Source organism: Ciconia boyciana, chromosome 8 (genome assembly GCF_034638445.1).
Source record: "Ciconia boyciana chromosome 8, ASM3463844v1, whole genome shotgun sequence".
NCBI classification, from domain to species: Eukaryota; Metazoa; Chordata; class Aves; order Ciconiiformes; family Ciconiidae; genus Ciconia; species Ciconia boyciana.
Window position 1 is genome coordinate 20,565,692 of NC_132941.1, and position 21,359 is coordinate 20,587,050.

The window sequence follows — 21,359 nt, forward strand, 5'->3', positions numbered from 1 at the left end:
ATGCTTCAAATAACACCGTCCTTTGCTACAGATCTCAAAGTATCAAAACTATTTCGACAAACACCAACTGCAACAACTTCAAATTTTTCTTAGCCTTGTAACATGAGAATCATCCTTAAATCGATTATTGCAATTCTGATTGAAGACATCCTGAAGGAAATGCTGAAATTTGTGGCCTTAACAGTACAAAAAGCTTTCAAGCATTTATTTCTGCTTTTAAAAAAAAAAAAAAAAGCCTAACAAATTCGTGCACACAAAAGCAAAAAGATCCTGTACAACTGACATGAAGACAATGTAAAACTACATTTAAGTAGCCTATTTCTTATGTGAGTTAATTCCAGTTCCAGTTCTTTTGCCAGGGTGATTTTACAAATTTCATGACCCAAATCTTCTGGGTTTTTTTATTGTTTTTAAAAAATGTGATAGTTATTTATTTAAACATTATAAATTATGAACATACAACCCATAAGGCAAATGGCTGTCCAAAAGTATGTTGTTATACATGTGATTTGAAAGGCTCATTAAGTGTTTCACTGTATAGTTATAACTCAAGATTTGCAAAATCTTACCTGTTGAGCCCTTGGCAATATCCTATATCAGGATTTCGCCACGAAAATGCCAGCAGCACATTTCGCAGCTTCTGTATCCCTTCGGATGTTGGGGAGGAATAATGTTTGTTGTTTGGCAAAGTTCTCAAGAGATCCAATTCAATTTGTTTAGATGCAGGATTTTGCTTTTCCAGAGCACTTTGAAGCAAGGTTTGGAAGTACCCAGGAACAGTGCTGTCCTTGAATTTTTTAACATGGAGATTGACACACCATTTCCACATCTTGGAACGATGTTCATGTGGAATTCCAGATCGAATAAGATTCTTCAGTTCTACACAGCGCATCATCTCTCTATTCATTGTGCTTGCAAGATAGTTTTCCCATTTTACCCCTGTGGAGATCTCTCGATTTTCACTGAGAGAAAGCGATTTCAGGTCCAAAGCTCGTGATTTTGCTACTAGTTTCTCCTCATCATCATCCTCTGGGACCGTCTGAAAACCATATATATCATATTCACTGAAATGGAGGGGAAAAAAGAAAAAAGGCTTTTAAAAAGGTGCTCAGTAGCCCTGAAACTCAAGTTCCCATCCTAAAGTTACTTCAAATATTCCTCAAGCCACTCCCCATAGTTTTCAAGTTTTAACAATTATTATTTAAACGTTTTTCTAAAGTATATCCTTTATTTAATAATTATTTTTATAATCCCATATACAAAAGACTTTGTGCTCATATTCCAATAAATATTACTACACAGATTAAGCAATTTATTTAAGAACATGGTCAAGTTCAGATGAACCCATCTCTTCAGTAGCTCACCTTCAGCAGCTATATAGCAACATTTGAGTCTAAGGTTTATACTGTATCTCAAATAAAATAATAAATGTATTTATACAGCCAAAAGGATTTCATGATGATACTGTGTTTCATGAAGGGAAATACATTAAAAACCCCAAATCCTGCAAATATATCCCTACTGTCTGTTTTCCAGTGTTAGAACTGGGCCAAGAACTGCCCAAGATACACAAATATTTATTTTAATAGGACCAAATTACCTGACCAGGTGTGGTTTGAAAAACGCTTGTTCCGGTTGTTCACTAGTTTCTGCTTTCAAGGCATCTTCCAGTAGCTGTGTGATGACCTCACGAGCAGGACTCTGCTCCTCAGAACAAACAGGAGTTTTCATTTCTTGAAGCAAGATCAAGTATTTACTTTCTATCTGACAGAGTTTGGCTTCCAAGCTAGTATACTGCAGAAAACAATACATATAATATTATAAGTCTTCAGAAATTTACTTTGTACTATACTTTAAAAATCTCATTCAATATTATTTTATTAGTTTATGTTGCTTAGAAACCTGTAAGTAAAGAACAGTCAGCTTTACTGTCCCATTTTTGTAGTACCAGAAAACATAAAGCAACCCTTATGTGTGGAAAATAAAAATTATACATGCATTTTATTACACTACTGTAAAACTGTATATAAAGTACTTGGGAAAGAAACCTCAGATACTTGTGGTTTTTTACAGAAAGTCTTCTAAGGCAGAATAGTAGACCAGAGTCCTTCTACCGCATGTATTGCCACAAGAACTTCAATGGAATTTTAAAGATACAAGTTCAGTAATAGCACGTAGGAATTGTAAATACACACCTCTATGCCAAAAATACAGCATTTAGACCTGGCCACTGTGTGCGTCATTTCCAAAAAAAACCAAAAGCAAACCCTACCAAACCATAGCTACAGGTATCTTGCCTTAGCTACAGATGTGTGCATGTTTTTCTAGCCTCAGGCAATGGAAATCTTCATTATTTACTTGCAACTTCTCTACACTCAAATTCATGTATACAGAAACACACTTCCAAAGTTACATTCACCATACTGTAGTCATCCTTCGTGCTCAGGAGAAAGCTCTAGTCAGTGACATACCAAATCCTTACACATACTGTCTTTTTCATACTTCAAGAAAATTACAGCCTTAATTCTGAGGAAACAATGTTTTCAGAGATATACATGCCTGTGTTCATAAGTTATGAAAAAGCTCCACTAGTTAACATTATTCTGAAGTCAATTACTTCTCTCAAGAATCCATTCAGAAAGATTAGTCTGTAAGGACTGGGTTGGGGGGGGACATTATTTAAGCTATCACATTTAATACATTTAAGTCATTCCATTTCTGTTCCACAGTTACGTTCCCCGAGTAGATTTACAACTGAATTTTTGAAAACTGCTTTAGACATTGCCAAAATGAGAACATGCTGTGTTAGTCTGACCTTTGCCTGCCATTCTCTCTCTCTTGCTTCTGCATTTCTTCGTAGAGCAGAAAGTTCCAAAATCTCCTTATTTAAAAATTTATTCTGGGTCTTATAACCCTGAAGATTGTCCTGTTGATAAAAAAAACAAACTGGATTTTTAATAAAAAATATCTTACAAACAGCAAATGCCTACCAGAGAAAGTATACCTTAGAATACAGAACAAGCAGCTACTAATAGGACTTATCATTAAAAATAGCAGGATCAAATCAAGTATTATTTTTAGTCTTCACTTAAGTCAAACACACATGCCAAATATAAGCACAGAGGTGTACAGGGTGGTGCTGTGCCTCACTTGCATCCCTTCCAGTGCTACAGTCCCAGCAGAAGGCAGCTGGTTGCTGCTTGCTGTCGCGAGGCAGGCCCAGCCCTGTGAGGCTGCACCACCAGGGAGAACAGAAACGCACGTGCATGCTGAACACCCCAGAGAGGTCATGGTGCTGCTCATCAGCCAGAAACACATACCATGCAATACAAGAAGTGGGGGCAAATGCCCCTTGGGTTTTGCTCACCCTCACCAGTCCACGTTTAAAGTAAAAGTTTGATGTCTGCCTCCATACAAAAATATAAATCCTTAGCAATAAGCTTCCTTGCTTAATCCACTCAGCTCCAGGCTACAAATATTACCTCTGAAACCTGAGGTTGTGAGATGAGGGAATGTTGGTACCCTCCCAACAATTACAATACTCCCACACTCCACAGCATCTACAAGCTTTGGTCTGCTTTCTGCCAAGACCATTGGTTTCTAGTTTCAATTTTATTTTCTAAAACTTGACAGGCTCACATATAGGAAAGAAAATTATGACCATTTATACATATTTTAAATTACTTGTATTCCAAATCCCTTGGAATGTTAATCAATTTGGAATACAACATTTATCCAAAGGCAAGAAAACGTGTTTAGAGCAAAGTGGGTACTTCATTAACTTCATTATGAACTTGTGACACATTCACTGAGGTAGGTTAGAGAAAAAAAAAAATGCATTGATAACATCTGGAGCAGCATTAGTAAAACAGGTTTACACTCCTCCTCCTTGGAGGTCCCCTTTGCCACTCCTCATGCTCTTTGTTTCCTCACCTTTGATATTTAAAAAAATGAAAAAGAAAAAAAAAGCAAGCTTTCTGGTTGTTTTCCTCCATACTTGTATTTTACTCTTACCCTTACTTTTTCCTGTTCCTCTGATTACTTCTCACATCACTCCTCCTCCACACCAATGATTAAATTACTGAAAGTATGGGACACTGTACTATAGATGTACAGACCAGCTCAAAGTATAAAAGTCCTGTTTAGATTGCCACATAACAGTTCAAAGTGTAGATTCCAAGTAGAGAAAGCCTCAGTTGATGAGTATCTTGGAGAACTGCTGTAGTGATCTCCTCAAACAGTATAGCAGACTAGAAAGCAGTTTTTATAGGGAGCAGAGATTCCCCTAACCACCAAGACAGAGACACTGCTCTTACTTTTAGTCTGTCCAGTTCCTGTAGTTCCTTATTAGTACAGGTGGCCATGGAAGAATTTACTGCTCCACTCTGAGAGGATGTGTTGTCCTCACATTCACTGAGTTGACGAGAGAGTTTCATGATCACTTCATCTTTAGCTTGAATAGTTTCCATCAACATACCCAGCCGCTCATTGAGTTCTCCAACTTTACATTTCAGATTCTTTACTTCCTGCTGGAGACTATCTTTTTCCAGATTTAACTTTTCAAGCTGGTTGTTGAGACCCAAGATCTGGCCATCTTTTTGGTGCAACAGCTCTAATTTGTCTTTGGGAACCCCCTCACAAAGACGGCTTGCAAAATATTTATCATATTGGGAAGACCGGACTGTTTGCTGCAGAAGTCGCACAAGTTCCTGAGAATTTTAAAAAAGAAAGATTGTAATGAAGTTTTAAGTTTCAAAGTTTTATAACTTAGAAATCTAATGTGAAGCAAAAGAAAGCTTTCAAATGGGTTTTGCATCTGAATCATCAGCTTATAGCAGACTTCATGGTGGTGTTTTAAGGAAAAAAGGGAACACTTACATAACATGATTTCCTAGCAGGCTAACAATTTACAATGACTGGCCTATACGGATGGCTTAAATATCTTTCACTGAGCTAAGGATCCTGCCTAGAAAGGCCACAACAGGTTTGGGAAGACTAGTTGACAGCTGTGGCCCAGCAGTTACTTGGAAGCTAAAAAAGGCTTACTTGTAAGAAGCCCTGTTGTAAGAAGATAAATAGGAAGAGACCTTAAGCCAAAAAAATTAAGAGGTAAACATTACAGAATGGAAAAGGGAAGGATAACTAATTGCTCTCTTCCAATAGATGCAGAGAAAATAAAAGAAAAAATACATGCTGCTTTGCTGAAAAGGAAGGCTTTGGAGGGCTGTTTAGAAAATCTTGCCACAGAATCAGTCAAGTAATTAACTGACTTGCCACAAAAAAGGCAGCATCAAACACTCTAAACTAGAACTTTTTTTGAAAACACATCAATCTAACAATTCTACCACTTTCATCTTCTATTCCCTCACACTAAAAAAGGACAAGTATCTTTGCTCATGGGATTGCACAGATCCCGGACAATTACAACACTTACTCACTTGCATGAAAGATGTATGTGTTTTGCTTGGGGAATCATGGGTATACACGCATAAGAGAAGCTGATTTTTAAGACAGTTACACTGAAAGTAAAACCCCACTTGATTCCTTGCTGGAATTCAAGAAGTGAAGGCTGTTACATGCAAATAAGTCAAAGTGAAATTTAAAAGAAAAGAAATACTGTAAAAGGAAGAGTTTGCCTTAGCTACTACCAGAAGCTCTCTGAAAGCTAAGCTGTAAAAAAAAAAAAAAAACAAAAAACACACACAAAAGCCAAAAAACCCCAACAAACAAAACCCAAAAAAACCAACAAAACACAACCAACCAAAAAATCCAAAACACAAAAACAAAAAAGAAAAAAAATAAAACCAAAAACCACACACAAGAAGATAGTCCAGATCAACAATAAACACCAAGAAAGCAAGAACAGCAGACTGCTCACTTACAAGTCTCACTAATCTGGATTATTACCTTTGCTGTTTCCCATGTTTGGTTAATGGTTTAACACTGTGGAACTGTGGGAAGGGAAGGTCAACCCTAGAAGCATTTACAGTACTTACTAATGAAACTGGGATTTTTTTAAATAGTTTTCTGACACTAATTAAGAATACAAGGACAGAAATAGGAGTTAGTTTTATGGAATTCCTGAGAACTTGAATGTTCACTAATGTATCTGGAAGTTTACAAAGACTTGTAAATCATAAAGATATACCTAGAATGAGCCACTGATTTTGAGAAATTCTTTTAGAGAATACCAAGGTATTTATTAAATCTGAGTTATAAGGACACACAAGCAAGAACACTGTATGAGGGCAGTACTCCCTACATAGATTTATGGTTAGGCCTATCATTTACAAAACTGTTTGTGATGATGCAGTTAATGAGAGAGAGAGAGAAAGAGAGAGAGAGAAAGAGAAGTCAGTCCCCATTCCCCACCCTCTCCTTCAGAATTAAAAGAAACAAAAACCAAACTAAACAAAAAAGGACTTGAAAGGAGAATTTCCTCAGGAATTACATGTACTAATGGTGAAAGCAGTTGTGATTATCTGCCAGGATCCTGGCAGCCACTGAGAAAGCTAGCTCCAGATAATAAGAAAGATATACGCACCAAGTTCATGAACACGGTGCAAATGAAAAATTTTGTTCAGGGATCTAATCTTCAACAGATGTAAAACTTGGTCCTTCTTATTTCAAGACTTTTTGTAAACAAAGGTTCATTTAGCACCATTATTTTATAACAAACAACCAGCTCTTAATGCAGTTAGATGGCCATAAAGGGTAAACTCACAATCACCTTCCACATCCGTTTGCTTTTGTGCACTTTGCCTGAAAGCTTAATTACCTTTTGGCTCAAAAGATCTTTCTTTAGCTTTTCCAACTCTTCTTGCTGGCTTTGATACTTCAGTTGCAGTTCAGAGACTAGTTTGTTGCCATTACCAGAATACCACTCCGTTGGAGAAGAGTCACTGCTGTTGCGGTTTTTGCTTGATCCAATCATGTCTTTTAACGGGCGCCTTGTTTTGTGTGGAATGCGGCCAAAATCAAATGGAAAAGCTGAACCAGTCAGTCCTACATAAAACAATTTCTTCTAGTTCAGTTCACTTAGTAAAAAGGTGTTTCAAAGCATTCAGATTTCCTTTTTAAAAATATGGTCATTAAAATTAGCCTCTAAGCAGCATTTAAACAGCTCAATTCAACAGTGTTAGACAGGCCTCATTTTCCAAGTCACTTCCTTTGGTGGGAAAAGTATATAGCTCAAAGTTGTCTCCCCTTCCAGATAAGAGATTTAGCTCAAATTAATACTTGTGAAATAAAGACATGAAGAGAACTTTACAATTCATTACAGAAAATAAAAGGTACCCCTAACTACGTCAAAGTAAACTTTGCTTCAAATAATTAACAGCTCAGAAGTGATCAGAGCAAAAACATCACTGATATCACAGCCTACTCTTCTTTTAAGAGGCATTCAGTGTAAGGTTTAACTTCCATTTATATAACCACAGGAGTATTCTTAGAGAGAAAGATGTTTTCTAACAGATTAAATCACTTGGACATCAGCTAAAGTACTCTTAAGGAGCTGTAAAAATGTTTTCACAAGGTTATTCCAGGCACTGGGCAAATGTGAGAACCAGTTACAATGCACAGATCACGGCATATGCATCCCTACTTTTTTTCCCCCCATTTCAGAAGCAAGCCAATATAACATGTACACACATACTTTAGAGTCTAAAGGCAATTCTGCTTCAATGGGTGACACTCAACTGAGTCATCAAAAGCCTCAACATTTCCCTTTATCCTGTAACTTTGCAACTCAAGTGACAAAACTAGAGATGGTAACATGCTCAGGGGACCTGAAACAGTGGATAACAAGGATTCATACATTCTATTGTATCAGAATGGCAGGGGACTCCAAACACATCATAAGGAAGTAGGTTTTTTAAAAGAACTTAGAGAACTCTGGATGTGGTTTGTGAAGAGAAGATAAGCTTCCACTTATTTCCTGGAGATACACATAACAGTACTTCATACTAAAGAAGGTAAGGCATATGCTCCCCTTCCTTCCTCCCACTTTTACCTCTACTTCCTTCTGCCAGGTGTTTCCTCTTTTCTTCCAGGGCCATCGAGTCCTCCAAGTCTTTTGGGGTTGGATCCAGCAATTCCCACTCTTCAGTGGTATAAAATACACTCTTGCGGTTTTCGTTATTTCCTTTTCTTAGAGAGGACATTGAATTTCTGTGAAAAAGACAACAGGAAAAGTGACAAAGACTTCTCCATTTTGCATTCTTTTTATAAAGGGGTTTTCAAGACAACCACTGCAGTTGAAACAGTGCAAACTAAAAATAAGCTAACACACAGACAAAACCAATACCTAATAAAAGCTCAAAGAAAATAAAGCATATCCTACTAAATAGCACCTGCTATCAACAGTGCTATGTTTCAAGAACAGAAGAATTATTTTGCTTTAACAGGATATTAATATCTAGGAGACCACTACGGTCTTTTGTGTCATCCTCTGTTTTATCCTTGCTTTGGCAGTGGGGAAAAAACAAAACAAAATCAAGATTTAGAAGCAGCATCTCTTTATTGATCAGTTATTGTAGCTTAGAATTTTAGGATAACTGCCAAGCGTTAAACAGAACAGCATGCAGTCAAAACACATGTATGTTATAGTTTCATATTCTGGATTAACATCAAACTTGGGATCATCCAGGAGACCTGCTGTAGCTGAATCGCTGATGACAGACTCCTTAGCAGTTTTCCTTTCCTAAGGTGGAACGTTGCCAGTTATCTGCAAGAACATTTCAGAGGCAACCTCTAAATTCCAGCCAGATAATTCTATAGAAGAACAATACATTTCACGAGCAGGATGAGATTACCCTACCCAGCTTCCCCCACAACCATCATGCAATCAGAAATGTTTAAGTCCATACTTATGTCCACAAGTATTAACGTAGGTCAGTATTGTAAAGTCTTTGTTCAACTAGAGAGGAGATTCTACATCAATCCATATGAGCCAGTTTAATATTTTAGGTATAAAGTTGGAAATATATTTAGTATCTCAGTATTTTCTACATGGTCTGTGTAAGATGGAGGCCCACAAAGATGCTTTCACTCAGTCAGCCACATTCTCTCTTCTTACTCTTCAAACCTTAAGCAGAAAGTAACCCATATTACACCTTCAAGATCATCTGATGATTCAACCCAGTCTTTCAGCTTCACAAGAGATTTAACATCTCAAAGTGAACTCTAGGCTAATCATTATGTAAAGCAAAATTCCTATAGTCTGGTGAACTGATTAATAATCACGTACAATGTAAAAATAGTCCTAAAGGTTATTAATAAAACTATTTCAACAATCGATTTACAAACTTGACAAAGACTGAATTTTACTACACATTTAATCTTCCAGAAAGAATCACAATTTCTGTTGGGGGCAAGAAACCTCATTTCATTGTTCAGACCTTCCGTTCAAATTAAATAGATCAAATTGAGTGATGATTGACATATTTCCTAGGGCACACAAAATTAATGTGTCACCTGGCATCTCTATAGCTATTCTCTGAATAGTGGCTGATCTCTTACCATGCAACTCCACAACTGCCTGTTCTGCTCTTGGTCAGCTTCAGTATTTGAAGCCTGTCTGAACACCACCTTTTAAAGCTTGAAAAGTCACAAGGAACAAGAACTCAAATGAGTTCTAGAAAATCTTCTTCAAAAACTGCTGTTAGGCCCATGAACAATCATAGCTGATGCTGAATTTTGTAAAGCTTTTGCACAGGATTGTTAAGGGCACTGAAGTAGCACTGCTTCATTGCTTTCTATTAGATTAAAAGTAGGTAGTCGAATTTAAAAAGCAATATTTATTTTCCTAAGCACAGTATGACAAGTACAATTGGACACGACGCAAGACCTGATCATATGATCTAATGCTTCTGCATTTTTACATGTTTTGGGTTTAAGTCTTATTTTATGATTATATAACTTGAGGTTACTATAATTCAGTATGTTTCCAACTCTATATTCCACATAAATAAGAGATACAAGTACCTGACAGCATAAAGATGAAAAAAATTCAGGCCTAAACGTCTATATATGCCAATTAGTACTTGAAAATAGATTTTTAAAAGTGGAAAAGCATGTTTCAACTTGTTACTGTAAATATACATGTAGCTTAACTCCGAGAAATATTCTTCACTTTTTTCCAATTATTATTTCACCACTGCTACTTAGGATGCAAATGCAGTTATTCTAGCAATAACTTCTCTGTCAAACGCATCATACATGTGTTCTGTAGGAAGGATAAGTCTTTGATTAAGATATCTATTAAGTTCTTAACAAATACATGCTCCCAGCAATGCAGAGAAAACTCTCTGAAATTTTAGAAACACCTTGATACATCCTCTAATATTGGGGTTAAAACTTGTCACAATGCAATAAAATATTGGATAGTGCACACATATTCTAAAGGTGATCAGATCCCACCCCTGCCCCAAATTGCATAGAATTGCGGAGAAGGGAGGAAAACAATAAACCACAACAGTACTGCTATTTGCATATATTTACTATAATAGAGTTTCTAACATTTTAGTGGGACTTTTTTTTTGCCACCAGCATTTATAGTCACACTACTATGTCATTTTAACTTTCCAAGATTAATAATTATCATTCACTGTTATGAAAATATTAACAATCTTGTCCTGATTCCACACAGAGGTCCAATACAATTAACCAGACCTTCTTGTCATACACAAAGAATGCTGTTCAGCCCAGTAAAAGATCACTTGTCAATCAAGAAGTGACAAATGAGATTGCACATGTTAAAATACAAGACTTACACAACCACTTAATGCTTTTTCACAGGAGTTCCATTCAAAACGGTCTGAGCGTAAACCAAAGCTGTGTAATGAGAAAGGCTGTCATCTGAAGGACCCTTGCACCATTACTGAATAGTTTTGCTTATTAACGGGCATCATTCATTGCAGGATTGAATGAACAAAAGATATGGGGAGTGGAAGCATGTAATAATGATCATCCTTAATACTTAGGCAAAATAAATCCAAATTAAGATTATATATGCCCTACCCCTCTCTGAAGCAGCTGAGAAGGAAAATTAGAAGGAAAATCCATTTGTCCCTAACCAAACCTGTGCTGAAGAAAATTCACCTTTCTTGTGAAAACTGCTACAGGCTCAAGTCTCAGAGCAAATTTATCTTACTAGATACAGGAACTTAAGTGCTCATGACCTGCTAGCTCAAAACAGGCAGAGGTAACACTAGTCCATAGCTTTTAAGACATGTCACTGCAAGGCTTATGCTAATGTAAATAAATTTGTCAGAGGTTCTAGCATATTACCACGCAGCTAAATAGCTTCTGATGAGGTTGTCAGACTTTTATCCCAATGATAGAATACATGGCCAGAGGTAGTGCACAACTGTCCACATCACACACACTTCAGATTTTAGCTGCTGCCTCAGTAAATCCTCTGCAAAATTACTTTTCAAAAGCTCAGAAGAGGATATTTGAGCATAACAAGCAATCCTGACGCCGCCGCCATTTACCACTGGTATCAGCTTGTAGGGAAGAATGCCTGCTTTAAAATTTAGAGCACGTGGGGGCACTAGAGCACTCCATATAAAAAAACCCCACAGAATTTAAAAAAATTATGTTACAATACAATACAATAAATGTTATTTTCCCAGGAACATTTTCAGACAGATGAACCACTGCAGCTGAATATCTCCAGAAAAAGTGGAATGGGGAGGGCAGCATTCAGCCTTAAAGAGCTTCACAGTGTGAAATTTTCTTACATGTTTACTCTCAGAGACCTGCAAGGACTCCAAGCCATTAGGATCACAGCTATACAGCGAAAGGCCAACTCTTGAATACCGTGCTACAGTATACAGTATCTGCTCGGCAACTGCCACCAGAAACATTTCCTTCCAACTAAAAGGGTTTCCCAACCCACACCTCCACTGTTGCCTTTCTACTCAGTTACAAGGAATCATTAACACACACCAACCACGAAACACTGAGCAGCTTACCCTGACACTGCCCTTCTAGCTACACTTCCCCAAAGCATATCATCTGCAATTCAGGGGAAAAAATAAATAAATAAAAAAAGTTTTTAAAAGCCAGAAACACTCATTTCAAGTATACAGGAATTCACCTAACAGAAATTGTTTCATGTTATTTTCCTTCTATTATGACCAAACTTAAGTTCTACCGAAGGAAAGCGGCTGTGCAAACCCAAGAAACCAAACAAGACTACCGGTTTAAACAGGACATGTAGTAACAGGATTTACATATTTCTTAATCCAGCCATAAACCAGCTTTTCTAGAACTTAAATGGTGGTCTACACAGTAGTCTTAAAAAAAACACCAAAACCAACACACAACCAAAAAAACCCCCAAACTAACAACACTTTGTAACCTCTCAGATCTCTGTGCTTAACAGGAAAGCTTTAAAAGGAATCTGTTTAACTCGGCCCTGCTGATGAAACCGAACAACATTTTACTCGCAGCTCAAGAGGGATGTGGTCTAGTTAACCAAAGCTACAGCTCTGCTTTGTGAACTGCTCCGTAATAGCACTGTAATATTCTTTGAGTAGAAGCGGAAGATCCATCTATGTGGGCAGAGCAAAGTGTAAAAACATTTAGAAAGAAACTGTAACAGGAGAGCTGAAAACGAGTAGGACTGCTTTCGTTAAAGCAATTAATGCTAAAGAGTAAACTCATTAAGAGTGAGGGGATAAGATGTGGTTTTGCTGTTGTTCAGAAGGGGTCTGCCACATTTTTGCTCAGGAATTCAGAACTACATTGATTTCAAATCTGTGCCATGTGCTTTTATTTTTTTAAGACAAAAATTAAGAAGAATTTTTTATATTGGTTTGGTTTTCATCACTAAAAATACTTCATTAGCACTAAATACTATGACTACTACAATGCTAGCAATTAGCAGCTCCATTACACAATGAAGGATAAAAAGCAGTACTACTACCTGAGAATACAACTCCCAGCTCCCTGCTTGGGTTCAGAGAGCAAAGCCACCACTAGAAGTGCTTTACAGGACTTGATTCTCCCTTTCAGGTATCAGTAATGCTACACAATGATGTTCAGCTATGCCCTTCAAACAAGTAAGTATAATAAAGAAACAGTTTACTTGAAGAGACACAGTCAATATACTGATCCACCCCATCACGCCCAGTTCTTCTAAAAAGCTCCACCTACCACACACATACCCCTTTCAGTAGGAAATAGTCTCTGCCAGCAACTATCAATCTCATGATAACTCTTTCTCCCACGTCCCCAACTTACTTGATTTCAGTACTCCATTGTTTAAGTGAGAAATTGATGGCACTTGATTGGACTGGTGCAGGTTGGGAAGCTGCTTGTTCCCCCACAAGGTCTGTAGGAGAAGTCTCCACAGCTAGAATATTTCTAGCTCTCTCTGCTGAAGCATTTTGACTTAGGATACTCAAATCTATTTAAAAAAAAAAAGAAAAGAAAAGAGAGAGAAGGAGAGAAAAAGAAAAATAGGCAAAACTTTCAGTTAAGTAAAAGAATAGTGGCTATATAGAGTCATATACTACTAAGCCTGTTAGTAATGTAGTTAGGGTTTTATTTTAAATTGCAACATAACTTCATAAAACACTCTGTTCAAATGAACTTTAAAAATAGTCAAGTGTTTTCCTCGGTGAGCTCTCACTGCAGCCCCATACTTCTGATAACAGGACTCGTTATTGAAGCATTATTTCATGAGTGATTTACCATCTCCATTAGTCAATATTGATTCATCTAGCTTAAGCAGCTATAAAGCCATAAAAATTAAGATGGATTAGTTTTATTAATCCACAAAACCCCCCTGTAAAACAAGCTCAGGTCTATCAGAACTCCTAAGTCAGGAACAGCGTCATAAAAATACTGTGACACACCTTTCAGGGTGTGCTTCATCCCAAAAAGCTATTCATCCTAAAAGTGCCACTGCTGCTGCAAGTCAATGAGCTTTACGGACTTGAGCCAGCTCTGTGCAAATCCAGCCTGGGCATTCCCAGAGCCAAGAACATTAGCATGGACACTGCAGAGACATCAGAAACCTATTTGATCAGTGAGGATTTATTAGCTCTGGTTAAGCTGAATGCAGCTATACCTAAATTCATCGAGCCAAACTTTCTTGTGCACTTCAGCAAATCTAGAGATCAGGCACAAGGCCATGCAGACATGCAGCTCAGGCCCAGCACTGCACACATGTCAGCAAACTCATGCTCTACAGGAACCAGCCAAGAACTGGCACTAGCCCTAAGCCAGAGCTAATAAAGTCCAGAGTATCCAAGCTTATCCAACAGAGCTAGCCAGGTCTCCAACATACCACGCTGTCCAACACGTACTGTAGAATCTGTAGTATATATGTTACCTCAGTGTTTCCATCATCCTGGATAGCTTGCTTTGTCCCTTGCCTCTCCTCCAGCAGGCAGAGGGAATAGGAAATGCAGAGTATGGAATATACTATGAATAGCAAAAGTATTATAGAGAAGCATAAAGTGGTTTATGGCCTTCTATAAACCCTCTGAACAGGTGAGTTAAACAAGCTCAAATGTAATTTTCAGACTCTTCTCCATATCATTCACAAAGTACTGAAGTGGATTAAAAATTTTTGAGAACACAGTTCAGCAGTTATATTAGAAAGTAACACACTGGATGGGCTGCAGACTTAAATGATTCTCTGCAGGAAGGGAAAAACCCTGGGAAATCACGATACCCTGTTTTATCGCTGGTGAGCCTTTCAGTCTTTGTTCTGATGATTATTTGGCACTAGCAGCAAGACCATCTTTAAGCAAGCTGTACCCTCCAATTACTCAGCAGATGGTTACTTTTATTTAGCCCATACTGAAGATTAGAAGTAGAAAGACAGAACATTTTGTGATAAAGAATACCAAATATAAAAGATCATTGACACTACAAATCTCTCAAACCCTTGAAAAATGGTATCTGAAACAGAAGTATATCGTATCATCTTTCAAATACAGGTACAAATTACACTGCCTTGACCTATTTTATGAACAGTGCTGATAGAAACTTCTTCAGTGCCTTATCAGCCAAACTAAATTCCAAATTCTTTTGGATCTTGGCTGTTGGAGCTGAACAAAATCCAGCTAATATAAGTTAGATAAAACTAACTTTTGATCATATTCACTGTCTACTAAAAGGGAAAGATAATACAATAGGTTTCAACTAAAAAAAAAAATCCAAACAAACAACCACCACCATCCTGTCTGTCTGTGTGTGTGTGTGTGTGTGTCCCCAAAAAAAAAAAACCACCAAAAAAAACAAACAAACCCCCCCCCCCACCGAAAGATTATAGGTACTCAAAACCGGGCTGGAATACTAACACTCTGCTTTCATACTTACAGCTTGTTTCATCTGCCACCTGTATGACTTGACAAGACTACAAAATCTCTTTATAGTGTAGTCCAGGTAAATGAATTGCTCAAGAGCTCAATTTCTAATAAATGCATTTCCTCTAGCAGACATGCTAATCAGTCTGGCTGAATCTTCTCTGACTTCTGAGGGTGCTCATTGTACATGATCCCTTGCTTACACCAGCCAGCTGACTGGTTAGAGGTATGGACTACGCAGCAGATACAGTACAACAATGTAATGAGGTTGCTAATACAATCACCACCACCAAAAAAAAAAAAGAATCTTGTTTTTAAACTTATTTCAAAGCATAGCAATCTTATAAATAAATGACATACCATTTCTTATTAATGCAAATCAAGAGTTGAGAAATAGCATAACTAAGAACTGAAGTTATAAAAACTACATTAACATTCAATCAATTAAAAAAAAAAAGAAAATACCCCCAAAACCAACATATCCTATAAGAATAAATAATTTCCTTGACTTCTGCAGTAGTAAGGCAGCTCCGTGACAAATCCTACAGAATAATTTTTATAACATTAGCTTTCCCACAGCGCACTTTGAAAAATATTTCAAAGTATTTTTGACTACCTTGAAAATTCTTAAAAACTTGTCAAGCCTGATCCATAAACCAGTACCTTTGCTTTACCTATGTTCCAGTTAGTCCAGATTTCTAAACTGGGGGGGGGGGGGGGAGAAGGACAACGGGACAAAACAGGCAAGACACAGTGAGCAATTTTGTTTCTGGACTGAAAACAGACTACTTCCCTATTTAAAATACTAGCAATAGCATCTGTACGCAAGCACTAGCAAAAGAAACCAATTTCTGTGCTCCAGTATAAAGCACATCATCGAATGCACATTCACTTTTTTTTTTTTTAAAAAACACAAGACACATATTTTAGTCATCAACATGGAATCAGAGCCTAAAACTCTACAGGAAATTTTTGGAGTACTTCTTTAAAAAGAAGAAACTATCATCAATCATTCAAGCTCTCCGCACTTTCCCCAGACGAAATCCCTACTTAAACACTACAGCTGATGATAAAGTCATCATTGCGATTTGTCCTCAGAACTGAGATACTCTAGATGCAGTTTCAAATTATACATAATGCGGTTTAACTGTAGGCTGTCCCTGAAAGGGATGGGTCTACTCAGCCCATGCATTTCATCTTGACATTCCTTGCACTGGATTTAGTAATAATAATAGTTAAAAAAAAAAACCCCACACAAATTTGTTCAGCTTGCTGATCCAGAAAACCCCCAACGACTTACAAGAAAGGAAAATATCAGTTCAGTGATCTAATTACGATTGCTAGATCTGATGCAAAACGGGAGTGAGGGAACAGCCTGCAGGGACAGCAGGTTAATTTCACACTGTACCTAACCTCTGAGGGAAGTAGCACAAACAAGAAAGAAGAGAGATTTGGGGCCAAGTTACATATTATAGTTGATCTGATCCAACAGTCTGCTGCCAAAAGAGGGCAGTCCTGGCTACTCCTTTACTCTGCCTTCCCATACTTGGCCACTATGCCTTGTTCCCTCCCTTCCATCAGCTCTGGAAGTCACCTGATTGCACAGCAAGTATATTCCACTCATTAAGCTAGCAGAGGAAAAAAAAGAAAAAACACAAAACCCAAAACAAACAAAAAAACCCAACCACCTTCCTTTTTGGCTAACTTTTGAATTCAATCAACTCAGCAGAGGGTCAGACAAACACCACAAAACACAAAAAGGGAGACTACATAGCAGAGAATGAGAGGCTGAAGGTAGAAAGGCAAAGGTTTGAAAGAGCAAAAGCCTGTTATGCTTTCCAGCACCTGCAAGCTGTTAGATCTTTGTGCACCAATACATATGTTCTTGCAGCATGCATATGGTTTGACAAGCTGCTAACCAGACTGTCTGCTGCCAGAAAGGTGGTCTCAAACCGTACCACTTTGCATTGCCAACAATTCTCATGCTCATCCTGGCACTCATCTGTCCCTACAGTAAACCACTTCAGGAAGCTACATTGGCCAAAAACTAACCTGGAGAAAAAGATGTTTCCTGCTGGTTGCACTCCCTGCCCTAGCATAAGGAAGGGTGAGACTAGCACCAGTGCTAGACCAAGGGAGAGAGCTGGGCATTTATTTAAGGAGTGACTAGCTGTTAGATTGGCATAGCTGAAACATCAAGCTGAGCCCCTATGAAAATACATACTCTCAAGCCAGCTGTGGTTGAGCAAACAGCCACAAGCAGACTGCTCTCAAATGAAACCAGTAAACTGGGTTAGAGGACAATACTGCAGCATGGGATCTGAACAGGGGGAGGGGAGAGAAGGGCAGGGAAGAAGACAGCTTCACATTTCTGGTTTTACAGTATGAGCAAATTTAAATCAACAAAACGTAAAATCTGTTGATTAAATATGTCTGACCTCAAGACTTCGTTTAAACCCAAAAGGGCTTTACTAATGTCTAACTTGGCACAGAACAGGATTTTACTCAGTCTTATTTATGGACAACAGAAATCAGCAAGCAATCCATTTCTGTAATGATTCAGAAATGAAACAATTCAGAAGTGCCTGAGCAATGTGGTCAAAAATGCAGAATAACTTTGTATAATACACCAATACATTTTTATAACTCTGACACTAGTCTAAAATTACATTTTGCTTGGCTAAACATATTACGGAGACTGAATTTCACTTATGTAGTATCAGTGCAAACTGTCTTCCAGTTTTAAAAGGCAGGAAATTTTTATCACAGTCAGTTAGATCCACCACACCATACTTCTTTGGGAATAAAGTATGGTCATTCAGAATGCAAAATATACCTGTTCCCATTAAAAACTGGAGTTTACATCTAAGGATACTTAACACACTAAGCTTTTAAGATATTGCAACCACTAAAAGACAACTTATCTAACCTAAACTGTACTTTGCCACTTAATGAAACCTAGTCATAGGACTACTCCATTTTACTTCAGTTTTAAAAATTTGTTTTTAAAGAAATCAACAGGTTTTGTAAGAGATAGGAAATCACACATAAAATTACATTTATGTTAAATAATTTTAGCATCATCAACATAAGCAAAGTTTACACAGAGTTACTTGATAACAAGATGTGACAAAAAATTTCCTAAGACTGTTCTCTACCCCAGTGCTATGCCTTGTACTGATTAACTGACACTGAACAGAAACACGCATTCTGTGTTTACTCAAGTTTTCAACCTACCAGGGCTGTCTTTGGCAACAAGACCTTTGGAAAAGTCACTTGGTGTAGGGGAAGTTCGGCTGTCCCTTTTTGCTGCATCAAGGTTGTTACAATATTCCCACCTCTTCTGTTGAAGTTCCTGAAGCCAGTATGTCATATCCTGACGAGTTGCAGCCTACAACACACAGAACCAGAGCGCTGATGAGATCACTGCATGTCTTTGGTATATGAATACAGTAATTCCAAGTGCAATAAAAAAAACCAACCCAGATAATTAGCAGACCAGCAAGGTATCATCACCCAAACCCAATATGATTTAAAAGAAATAACTACCAACGTACTAGGTGCACGTTGTGCACTCATACACATCCCTGACTTTCATGCCACATCCATTTTCCATTAGAAGTAGTCACATGCAATTTTTTTTCTCCAATTTTACCCTCAAACCTTAGAAAATGCAGCAGCAGCATCTTATATTTTACACACAAAGCATTGTTTAAATATGTAACTACAAATCTGTATTATGAAAAAAAAAGTCCTGTACACACTCAGGAAGATTCCCATTTTCTTTTTTTAACTTGCTTTACCACCATCAGAAACCAACAAATTAATAATGCATTGCAATGCCTCCTACTTTAATGACTAAATATACATACTGTATTACTTGACAATCCCATGAGCTAACTAACTTCTATAGAAAGGTCACATTTAAAACAAAAAAACCCAAGGTGAATATTTAATCTGCAAGCCTACAGTCATTAACATGAATAGGTAATAAGCAAGCAAGAATTCAAACACATATTTCAGCTTCAGTAAGAATCACAGCTATAAGAGTAATTTCAAAGTGTGTCAAATTACAATCTACAAATATCAACAAGAGACTAAGTGATGGTAACTGACATTGCAAGGTGCTCACTTGGAAAAGTAATTTTTATTCCAACGTACATCCTCAGCCACCAGCCTGGAACAAGCACCCGACACTAGTAACATGGTATGTTCAGGAATAAAAAGTTAATGCTCGTGAAGAGACACTCACCTAAGTCCTTCAGCTTGTAAGCACGCAGAGTGCTTACCTTTTAGCCAGTCTTTCTCCTACCTTCTCCCAAAGTGCTTGGTGGCCTTATCAATGAAAAACCCTCATTACCTGGGCAAATGACTGTGTTTACTCTTTAAAGACAACTGAATTTCAAATAGCTTCCTGTTCTGTTTATCACAACTGAAGAGGGTACCTGTGCAGGGCATAGCTGCAAAAGAATGAAGAGCAACAAACAACACAGATTTCCTTACAAAGGAAGTACAGTAAGTGCTGCACAAAGCACATAAATGGCACAGATTTGTCTTCATCTTTGATATGAGAACACTTCCAGTCTAGTCAAACTGAAGATCCATTTGCCATCATATTTTGACCCTGAGAGCAGCTAATTACAAGACTGAGCATAAGCAATACGCAAACAAGAACTGATGCTTCCCCAGGGTGCTCTCTCCAGCTCAGCAATCTGCCATCTTAGTGTTTAGGAATCAGAGATAGCTTTTTCTTTTACAATTTGGTTTTTTGTACGCATGAGAGCTTTAATATCCACAACATCCTACGGCAAATGGCTCCAAAGCACCGTGCAAGGAAGTTAATCAGAAAACAGACAGAGTTATTCCTGGAGCTGCTGGTCCAGTTCCTCTCAGTACATCATACACACGAGAAGACATAAGATACATAAATCAAGTAAACATTCATAAATCAAATCAAGTAGTGAAGGAAACCAAATTGTGATACAAGAGGACACTGCAGGTTCACTTTTCTCAGTTGGTAAGAAAGATATGTAAGCAAGATATTTCTTATCTGGAATGGAAATTAGTTTCATATATTTATTCTTGCTTGCTCACAGGAAACGGGAGGAAAACATTTCCCACATAAAAAAGACATGGGAAAATAATAGCTTAGAAGTGTCTATGAAGTTTCTCAGAAAGTGTCAAAGAACCAGACACTGGGAAACATCAATCCACACAGCCATCACTGGCAGTTTTGGAATGACCACAGCAGCAGGCTTTAAGTCTACAGACTCAGTCACTTTTTGCAAAGAGTAAAGGTCTCTCCTATTTCTAGCACAAAAGTATTTCCTTTGGAGTTTTATCCATTGGCAAGTCTTCATTTCTGGTAAATTTGAGAGCCTACATTCCCTTTAGATAGACTTGCACACAGGCCTTGTAAAGCAATGTTTTACTATGTTCCAGCAGAAAACCACCAAGAATTCAAAGAGCTTCCACTAACACAGGATGTAGTACTTAAGTGGTTCTCTTTACTACCACAACATAGCTAATGAGGCAATTCACCTGGAGTCAATCTAAGTTATACCTACAATTAACTTCTGCCCATGACTAGTTCAACTTAATGAGCCTTTTTCACAGTTTGTCCCGTTATCCTCTCCCCAACAGTCTTCAGAAAACCATGAACTGATTTTATTGGAGTTGCTCCTTGTTGTTGCTTTTAAATTCCCAATTGTACTTGTTCTCTGCTGAGCAGCACATACGCATCCCCAGTTTACAAGGGACGTCATTGTTACACATTGGGTCAGTTAGCAGTTATGGTCCTTCAATATAAAACAGGATAGCAAAACAGTACAAGTTTCTCACTCCCCTATTTTAAATAATATTACCCAAGAATTAATTGTTACCCTGCTGCTGCACCCTGCCTGTTGCTTTGCCTTCTTTCCTTCGCATACACAGTCTTCCTTCTCTTATGGAGTTTTCCACTCCCTTTGAACAGTTTTTGCTGAGTTTATATAAGCATCTTTATTTACGTTACAAGTAAAAGAGTATCCT

General features: G+C 37.7%; 1 protein-coding gene across 5 annotated transcripts in view; it reads right to left on the reverse strand.

Annotated features, from left to right (window-relative positions):
* TBC1D2B (TBC1 domain family member 2B) overlaps nucleotides 1-21,359 on the reverse strand; it is a 38,428-nt gene that overhangs the window by 12,191 nt on the left and 4,878 nt on the right. For all 5 annotated transcript variants that reach the window (XR_012043938.1, XR_012043937.1, XR_012043936.1 and 2 more), the window contains exons 2-9: nucleotides 18,567-18,720; nucleotides 13,252-13,417; nucleotides 8,012-8,169; nucleotides 6,779-7,005; nucleotides 4,317-4,709; nucleotides 2,816-2,926; nucleotides 1,601-1,794; nucleotides 570-1,064 (exon numbers count right to left, since the gene is read on the reverse strand). Coding sequence is in view for 2 of the 5 variants with exons in the window: in XM_072871205.1 (XP_072727306.1) it covers nucleotides 570-1,064; nucleotides 1,601-1,794; nucleotides 2,816-2,926; nucleotides 4,317-4,709; nucleotides 6,779-7,005; nucleotides 8,012-8,169; nucleotides 13,252-13,417; nucleotides 18,567-18,720 (1,898 nt within the window). In the remaining 3 variants the exon portion in view is untranslated. The remainder of the gene's footprint in view (nucleotides 1-569; nucleotides 1,065-1,600; nucleotides 1,795-2,815; nucleotides 2,927-4,316; nucleotides 4,710-6,778; nucleotides 7,006-8,011; nucleotides 8,170-13,251; nucleotides 13,418-18,566; nucleotides 18,721-21,359) is intronic.